General features: G+C 59.9%; 1 protein-coding gene across 2 annotated transcripts; it reads right to left on the bottom strand.

The window, feature by feature from the left end:
• Positions 1–613: 613 nt before the first annotated feature.
• On the bottom strand, positions 614–8,798 carry MYL9 (myosin light chain 9). Of its 2 annotated transcripts, XM_065893628.1 has the most exons (4): positions 8,667–8,798; positions 5,279–5,488; positions 2,288–2,449; positions 614–1,399 (listed from the first exon to the last, which is right to left on the bottom strand). In XM_065893628.1, the coding sequence occupies exons 2-4, from the start codon at positions 5,460–5,462 to the stop codon at positions 1,227–1,229; spliced, it is 519 nt and encodes a 172-aa protein (XP_065749700.1). In that variant the 5' UTR covers positions 5,463–5,488; positions 8,667–8,798; the 3' UTR covers positions 614–1,226. The 2 variants fall into 2 exon arrangements, with proteins under 2 accessions (XP_065749700.1, XP_065749701.1); XM_065893629.1 differs by lacking the exons at positions 2,288–2,449; positions 8,667–8,798 and having other exon boundaries at positions 1,227–1,399; positions 5,279–5,462.
• Between the last annotated feature and the right edge of the window lie 524 nt (positions 8,799–9,322).

The following is a 9,322-nucleotide window of genomic DNA, read 5'->3' as shown; positions in this document are numbered from 1 at the left end:
TCTTATGCTCCAGGCACCGTGGTCAGTGTCCCCATCGTTCAGATGTAACAGGGACCCCGTCTGCCTGTCTCTTGCACTTGTGGGATGTGAAAAGCTCTGGCTTGCTGTGCTCCTGGTCCTGTGGCTGAACTGACCCTCCAGCTGTGGCGGGTACAGCTCAGAACACACCTGGCAGCTGCCTGGAGCTGCCCGCAAGGAGTCCATTCATTCTCGTCTCCATCCCTGAGCTAACGGGATGAGCCCTTCTCACTGCTCCCAGAGCCTCCCTGTCCTCCCAGGACCACCTGAGTGACCCTGGAGATCCAGGCTGTGGTCCTGAACGCTGTGACCTTGACCGCTGCCCCCTCAGAGGCCCAGGCCCCCCACTGGGATTTGCTGTGGTGATTCCTGTGGGTCCTCCCCACTCTGCCCTCTCCCTCCCAGGAGGGCTTTTCCCCTCAGCACCTCTGTCTGCTCCCCACTGCTCGTCTGGTCTCAGCTGAGCCTTCCCTGGGCCAGGGGCCGGGTTGGAGAGGATCAGGGCGGCCCCGGGGGATGGAAGGAGAGGGTGGGAGGGCGTTTGGGGCATGGGGGCTCCTTTATTTCACCCCAGTCACAGACACACAGACCAAAGGCAGTGCTCAGCCTTCTATTTGACATTCTGCCTCACCGAGACAAACACCCACCCTACATGCATCTTCTGGAGCGCACTCCCGGCGGGGTGGCGCGTGCTCTGGTGGCTGGGCAGGGTGCAGGGGACAGGACTGGCATCCTGTCCTCTGAGAGGGGGCCTGGGTGAGGTTCGCGTGCTTGTGGCAGTGGCTGGGGAAGGGTTTTCATGCCCTGCACAGGGTTGCACGTGCAGTGGTGTCCCAGACCAGGACGCAGGGCCCTGCCCGTGGGGAGCAGCCTGGGAGTGGGCGGGCAACAGCTGGGGCCTGGGCTCTCTTGAGGGGCCTTCCCCTGGTGCTTCCAGGTCCAGCTTCTGGCCCAGTTCCCAAGAAGATGGGGTTTCCTTGGAGGGTCACGGGGGGAACCCCCGCCTCACGTTGGCTCCGCCCCCTGCCTGGCACTGCACTCTCTCAACCTGTTCCCTCCACTAGGAGCTGGGACCCTAGCCCCTCAGAGAGAGGATCCTCTAGAGAGGGGCCTGTGGGCTCGCGGGTTTGTGGGCAGAGCCGGGGCAGACAGTGGCTGAGGGAGCAGGTGACTGGGACGCGGGCCTGGGCACGGGGGGCTGGCCTGGCCTAGTCGTCTTTGTCCTTGGCGCCATGTTTGAGGATGCGGGTGAACTCCACGTAGTTGAAGTTGCCTTTCTTATCAATGGGCGCCTCGCGGTACATCTCATCCACTTCCTCGTCTGTGAAGCGGTCGCCCATGGTGGTGAGGAGCTCCCGGAGGTGGTCCTCGTGGATGAAACCTGGGGGGGGGGTGTGGGGGGGGGCAGGGCCAGGGCCATGAGACAGGGACTCGGGCCATGACACACCTAACACCCTCTACCCCCGGGGCCCCCACCAGCCCTTTCAGACCCCAGAGAGGCCAGGAAAAGCCACAGCCCTGGTCTATGTTCAGTTCAAGGTCGCCAGGGCCCATAGGGAAGAGTTCCGCCGTGGGACTGTCGGCGAGGTGTTTCTGCAGCGGACCTGGGGCTGGGGGGCGGTGCTGGCTATGTCCTGCTTTAAGAGCCTGAGCCCCAGAGTTCCACTGCCTGAGTTTGAATGCTGATCTCCCCCTTCTTTCTAGCTGTGTGACCTTGGGCAAGTTACTTAACCTCTCTTTGCCTGTTTGATCTGGAAAATGGGGATGAGAATATGCCAGGCTGGTAGGGGACTGTGATGGCAGGAAAATGCTCGAACACACTTAGGCCAGGGGTGTGCCTGTGGCCCCTGAGAAACTGCTGAAGCAGCTACTACCAGCATCGCTCTGGCCTGTCCCTGGGAGACACCGGCTGTGACATAGAAGCCCTTTGGAAGATTCGAGGATGGGGGCTGGTTTCTGTACCTCGTTGGCCAGAGGGCCTGAAATGGTTTGGTGTCCGGAAGGGTAGAAAGCAGAGGCCTGGTGTGTTGGGCCAACAGGTGAACTAGGAAATGGAAAAGCTTGGTGGATGTGGGCTGTTTTAGTCTCGCATTTGGGGGAGAAAACAAGAAAGTAGCATAGCTTTTATGGTTCTGGCAACAGAAACGGGTGGTTTCTGTTCTGGCCTTTGGGGGCAAGCGTGGCCGGGTCCCCCCGGCGTACGTGGGGGTGCCCTGGGGGAGGTGTGCAGGCCCAGCCCTGTCCAGGCCTCCATCCAGAGGCTGCCGACCTGAGGCCTCCTCGTCGAAGCAGGCGAAGGCGTTGCGGATCACGTCCTCGGGGTCCGTGCCATTCAGCTTCTCCCCAAACATGGTGAGGAACATCGTGAAGTTGATGGGCCCCGGGGCCTCGCTCATCATGCCCTCCAGGTACTCGTCCGTGGGGTTCTTCCCTGTGATGGGAGGGCCATTTGTGCCTGCTGTTCCCTCCCGTCCCCTCCCTCCTCCCTGTCCCCTCCCTTCATGGCCCCACAGACAGGTGACAGTACGTTTTGTAAACAGTAAAGCATGTCTCTGGGACGGCCAGCTCTCTGACTGCTCCCTCCCCGCTCTCCTGGCAGGTGGCCTTGACCACTTTCCTCCTCAGGTCTGGGGTCTGGATGTCCGCCATGGGTAATGCTCACTGAAGTATAAGGGCCCCCATCTGCTGACCGCTCACGGCGTCCCGTGCTCCATGTGCCTTATTGCTTTAACTTTCACCACCTGTGAGGTCAGCCGTCTTATCCCCCTTCACAGGTGTGGGACCTGAGGCCCAGAGGTTAGGACTTGTCCTTAGTCACACAGCGAGTAAGGAGTAGAGCCCGCATTTGAAGCCAGGCAGCCAGACCCCAGGTCCCAGGCAGAGTTTTTTTTTTTTTTTTAAGCACTTGCTCTACTCTCTGAGACTGGTCCCTTATGCCACCTCCAAAATCCTTTGACCCCATTGGGACTTCCCAACAACAGACTCCACCATCTTTGCAGTCTATCCACCCTGCTTATGCCCACATTTCTCTCTTTACTCAGCTTAGAGTTTTTTTTCCATCATTATCTCTCTCTTTTTTTTTTTTTTTTTTAGCTGTACGCGGGCCTCTCACTGTTGTGGCCTCTCCCGTTGCGGAGCACAGGCTCCGGACGCGCAGGCTCAGTGGCCATGGCTCACGGGCCCCGCCGCTCCGCGGCATGTGGGATCTTCCCGGACCGGGGCACGAACCCGCGTCCCCTGCATCGGCAGGCGGACTCTCAACCACTGCGCCACCAGGGAAGCCCCCAGGCAGAGTTTTGCAAGTAGTTAAACCAGTGAGCTTTGGTGCCACACAGGTTAGGGTTTGAATCCCAGCTCTATGCCTGTTTCCCCTGCCTCTGAGGAGAACTGTGAAGGTGAAGAAGGCAATGGCTGTAAAATGGGCAGAACAATGATTGGCATTGGCCCTGTGGATTTGAATCAACTGCTGGTTCAAATCCCAGCTCTACCACTTAGTAGCTGTGTGACCGTGGGCAGATTACTTAACTTCTCTGAGCCTCTGTTTCCTCATTTATAAAGTGGGAATAATAATCACACCTACCTAATAGGATTGCTTTGAGATTTAAGATAATACCTGCAGAGCTGCTTCTTGTTATTATTTGCTGCTCTTGTTTTTTTTTTTTTTTTTGCTGTACGCGGGCCTCTCACTGTTGTGGCCTCTCCTGTTGCGGAGCACAGGCTCCGGACGCGCAGGCCCAGCGGCCATGGCCCACAGGCCCAGCCGCTCTGCGGCACATGGGATCTTCCCGGACGGGGGCATGAACCTGTGTCCCCTGCATCGGCAGATGGACTCTCAACCACTGCCCCACCGGGGAAGCCCTGCTCTTGTTTTTTAACCTGAGGAGGATGTTCCTTTTTTTTTGTTTTTGGGCATGCCGGTGCGGCATGCAGGATCTGAGTTCCCTGACCAGGGATCCAACCCATGCCCCCTGCAGTGGAATTGTGGGGTCCTAACCACTGGACCGCCAGGGAATTCCCAGAGGATGATGTTCTTAACCGGAGGCCATGATTGATCTGTGGACTCACTGACACGAGCTACAAACAGGAGTGAGGATTTTTCTGGGTAGATGCCCAGGCCTGTCATCAAGTCTCTGGGGTTGAGGGCCCCGGGTGCAGGCGCTGCCTCATAAATGGAAAGGAGTCTTCGTGTCCCTGTCTCCTCTGAGCCTCACACACTCTGCTCTGTCCCCATGGGATGGCTGAGGCCTGAAGAGCTGTGACATCGGGACTCACAGCTCCTCCCCTCGCCGGGCCTCAGTCCTCCTTCCTGCTGGTGACCTCCTCAGGGAGGGAGCCTTCAGGGGAGTCTGACCTGAAGCTGGGAGGGGTGTGGTGCCGAGCGTGGGGGCAGTGTGTGATGTCAGCCCTCCTGCTCCCTCTACATTGCTTGCTCCTCCCACCAGACACCCTGGGGGTGCACACAAGGGCCACGGTCACCATTGCACAGGAGGGGAAACAGGCACAGAGCAGGACTGCCCAGCTGTGAGGGCCAATGCCAGGGACTGACTCCGGCCTATCTGGCCATAGGCTGCCACCTCTACTGCCAGAGACCACCCCCTCCCCCAGCCAGTGTCTGGCCTAGATGCTCTCACCTGGATGAAGGGGGCACCAGGAACTTGGGTTGAGGGTGGTTGTCTGTGGCTAGCACATGGGGAGGGATGTGGAAGCAGAGCCACAGGCTGGGGGCTGGTGTCTGGAGGCCTGGCCTCTGGGCCTCAGTTTCCCCATCTGAGCAATGGTGAGATGCACTAGATTCCTGAGCCCTTTCAGCTCTGATTCTGATTCTGGGGAAATCACTGGAGTCAGCCTCTCGGAGCCTGACACAGGTGACCTCTGAAGGAGGGGGGCAGACACCCTGGCCTCCCTTCTAAGGCCTCAGTTTCCCCCTTGTACAATGGAAAGTCCATGCAGTTCAAACTTTCTTGTAGTTGCTGATCCCTTTCTTTAAAGTAAATGGTACCGGGCAGCCCAATCCACAAATCTGCCTGAGGCAGTCCTGCCCTGGGGTGGGCCTGTCTGGGTTCAAGTCCAGTGGCAAACTGCTCTGTGCCTCAGTTTCCCTACCTGCTAAATGGAGAAAGTGATGGCAGCTACTCTCCAGGGTGGGTGCCTCATGTCAGTGCACAGGAAGTGTTCCGTAAGGGATGAGCAGCCCCACTGCCTGCTCCAGCTGCAGCCCTTGCTGGGCCCACTTGGACTCCCACACCCCGCCCCTGCTCACCCAGCGAGGCCAGCATGTCATGCAAGTCCTCCTTGTCAATGAAGCCATCTCGGTTCTGGTCAATCATGTTGAAGGCCTCCTTAAACTCCTGGATCTGGGACTGGTCAAACATTGCGAAGACGTTGGATGTGGCCCGCTGTGGCCGCTTCTTGGTGGTCTTGGCCTTGGCCCGTTTACTGGACATCTTGGCTGCGGGCGTGTGGGGCTTTCCTGTAGGCAGTGGGTGTAAGTGGGAGAGCCTCCTGTGACCCCAGGCCAGAGAATCTTCTGGCCTGCCCCTGCTCGGCTGTCAGCGCCTGGGCCGGTCTCCTGCTCCCATAGGCCTGGGGCTTCTGCCACCCAGCTCATCACAGAAGCATACAGTGTTGGCCCTGTGTGATCTGAAACAACTTCCTGTACCTCTCTGAGTGAGTATACTCATCTGGGAATGGGATAGGAGTGCCCAGCCGAAGGGATTAATTGACTTAGTGCCCAAGAAGCCCCTGGCATGGTGCCCGGCACAGAGGAAGCTATTTTTGCTGTGACTGTTTGGGTAAGACACTTAGGATTGGGTTCGGTGCCAACCATTTCCATGCTTTATCTCCTTTAAGCCTCAATAGCATTTACACTGTCCATCTCTCTCCGGCTTACAAGGTGGGTTGCCTTGTAAGAGGCTCTGAGGCTCCCTGCCCCCACCAGCAGGAAGGAGCTGGGTCAGCGGCACGCATTCCTGACATTCCTCATCCTCTCCTCCTCCCCATCCCTCTGCCCTCCCTCCTCTGGAGGTTCTGGAAGGCCAGTGCTCTGGGCAGTCTCCCTTCCCCCCACCTGTCCACACTTGACCAGCCCCTTAGGGTGGGAGATAGACCTGATTTGGGCCCTACCCCTTGTTCTCACTCCTCAGTGCTTATAGGAGCATAGAGCTCCCCCCGTCTCAGAAGCCCAGCTTCCTGTCACCCTTGTTTAGACCTGGCCTCCGAGCCTGTCTCACCCATTGCATACAGACCCAGACACTTCACCTTGAAACCCTTGAGGGCCCGCCATCTCCTCCCCTCCCCCAGCAAGTCTTGGCCCCTCAGCCTGGCATCAAAGGCCCTGTGTGAACCCCTCCTGCCCTGCTCTCTGACTGGCCATGGCATCCCTCATGGCGTCCCTCCTGCCATCTATGTCTGCTCCCCAGATCCCCCCCACCCCGACTTTCCTTCTTGGTCCTTCCCCCTGGAATGCCCTTCCTTCTCCAGCCCAGTTCTTCAGGCAGCCCTTGGGGAGCAGTTCCCCCACACTGGCTTTGACAGTAAGCACTTAAAGGTCTTTCTCCCTCACAATCAATCAGGGCTGGTGTAAGTCCCCCGATTTAAACCTAAGCCCATCGTGGTGCTCATAGATGCTTGTTTAATGAATGACTGTGAAGGGCAACTGCAGCCAGCCTGCTGGCCCCACTGTACAGATGGGGAAACTGAGGCCCAGCAAGGGGCTCTTTCCCTGAACCCTTGTCATGGCTAGTGGGGACTGTGCCCCTGAAGACCTAGGGCCATGTGCCCTCAGCTGGGGCAGTTGTGGGCCTGGCCGAGGCCCCAGGACTGCTGCCCTCTTTCCTCTGCCCTGAGTCCCTTTGTTGAGGATCTGCAGGAAGCCTTAAGTGCTCCTCGATCTGTCGCCAGGCCTGTATCTCATGACCTTGTTCAAGCCATTTGCCGTCTTTGGCCTTTGAGATCTTAAGCCCTGAGCTGGGGTGCTGGCCAGCCCCAGTCCTTCCCCAGAGCCACAGCTGCCTATAGTTATAGACTGTCCCACTGGGTCCCACTGGACTGACACACCTGGCCCTCAGGGTTTCTCCTGTGGTTGAGGGTGGGTAGACAAAAGCCTTTCCCACCCTTGACCTGGGTGGGAGTGGGATGGTGCTGTCGGCAGGGAGTGCCACCGTGTCCTGTGGTTAGTGCTTCGAGGGGCCCACTCCTTCACTGAGCCAGGTGTTCTCTGGGAACTTTGACTCATGGCACCCACAGAAGGCAGCTGAGGAGAAGTCCACTGTGCCCAGCAGAGGCTGTGATGGTTATCATCACTGTCACCACCACCCCCCCGCCCCCGTAAAGTTCTAGGGCAGACGTGGCAGGATGAGAGAGAAAGCCGCGACCAAAGGCGGGAGTGGCCAAGAGCTCACCCACTGCTCTGATACTAGGGGGGCTCCCCTGCCTCCCTGGCCACCCCATCCCCGTCCTCTTGTGCTGAGGGGCTGTGACAGGGCTTGGAGCACTGAACTGTACAGTTTGTCCATCCCAGCAGCCTTGGGAAGCAGGGTGGGGAGAGTGGGGCGCCCCTCACCGTGCAATTAAAAGAACGGAGGCCCGTGAAGTGGTGTGTCCATGAGAGGGGTAGAGTCCAACTGGAAGCCAGGACCCCTGGGCTAGGGGTGGGTCTGGGGGTGGCAAATGGCCTTTCATGGTGGGTGGATGGCTACTGAGGGGCTGAGGACTCTTTGTGACCAGAGGCAGTTTCCAGTCTTGGTTGAGGGACTGGGTCAGAGACAGGCTGGCCTCTTAGCCCTGGAGCCGTCCCCTCATCCTTCTGGGGATCCTAGCCACCGGCGATCCCATATAGCGGGCACTTGGCCTGCTGCAACTAGGTGCCACCTCCCCCTTTCTGGTGCCTGAAATCCCACCGTAACAGCAAAGACAAGGCCTGTGTCCCCCATTACCTCATGGTCCCTATGGCTGGAAGTGCCAGATGCCTTGCTGGTAAAGTCACCTCATCTGAGGCAGTTATCTGACCCTTTCCTGAGAGCAGCCAGAGCAGCTGGAGGGCTGGGGAGGCGCGGGGACCAGGTCCTGAAGTCCAGGTCCTTGTCCAGCCGGGGGGCGGGGTGAGCCCGCAGAGGGCCCCTGGCGCAACTTCCCCACCCAGCAGGCCCAGGTGGGCAGACGGCTCAGAGTGGGCAAGCCCCAGGGCGCGGCACACAGCCTCAGTGTGTGTGTGTGTGTGTGTGTGTGTGTGGACGGGGGTTACTCCGGTCTCCATCCTTCTCTCCTGCCCCAGGAGATGGGGGATGGGACACGGACGCTCTGGAGGACACATATGGGTCCCTTAGGACAGGGAACACCAGCAGCCACACGTCCTACCGTCCTCCCGGGCATCCCGAGTCCTGGGCTTGGCACCTCTAACTGCACAGCAAAGAGTCAGGGCCCGGACAGTCTTCCCTGGCCATAGGCCTACTGGTTCCCAGAGCCGGGAACAGTCTCCCTGCTGCCCAGACCCAGCCAGAATCCCCGTCAGACCGAGCAACCTCGCAGCCCCAGCCAGGCCCACGAGCTGTCCCTGCCCAGAGGCCCTCCGACACCTCCCTGCGTCCCCAAGTTCGGGCCGTGGCCGTCACACCGCCCACACTAGACCACCCGGGTCGCCGGGCTCCCACCTGGTGCGGAGAAGGCGCTGGCTCGGTGCGCGGTGCGGGTGCGGAGCCGGGGCTGGCGGGCCGTCGGTGGGGTCCGGGCTGGGCGCGGCGGGGGCGCGGGGCGGGGCGCGGCGCCGGGCCTTACAAGGCAGAAGAATGTGCGGCAGCGGCGGGATGGGGGCGGGGCCGCGGCAGCCCCGGCCTTATTTGGCCTCGACCCACGGCCCCGGGAGGCGGGGTGTTCCCGGGTGAACCCCCAGGCTGCCAGGGCCTTCCCCATCGTGGACCGGGGAGGTGACGGGGGTGAGTAGGGGGCCTGGACTGCCCGGGGAAGGGGGTTTATATGGGCCGGCCCTTCGTCTCCTGCGAGGCCCGCAGAACATGCAGGGGCCTCTAGTCCTCAGACCCTACCCCCATCTTTCCCCCAAAGGCGCGCTGCCCAGCCCATTCCCGGGGGAGGGCCTCCTTCCACCAGGCCAAGTATGGCTTTTTTCCAGTCCCACAGAAGAGGCGTGTCAGAACCCACTAGCCTCATACAGAGCCAGCAGGCAGCCTCCTGGGGTGTGGGGCGCACATGAAAGCTGGGTAGGACCGTACTGGGGACAGCCCACCTCAGCCAAGTCATTCTTCTCTCTAGGTGCCCTCAGTTTCCTCACCTGTAAAATGGGAGTGTGGTG

Source organism: Phocoena phocoena, chromosome 15 (genome assembly GCF_963924675.1).
Source record: "Phocoena phocoena chromosome 15, mPhoPho1.1, whole genome shotgun sequence".
Lineage (NCBI taxonomy): Eukaryota > Metazoa > Chordata > Mammalia > Artiodactyla > Phocoenidae > Phocoena > Phocoena phocoena.
Note: the sequence above shows the minus strand (reverse complement) of the source record. Positions and strands in the feature narration are given on the sequence as shown.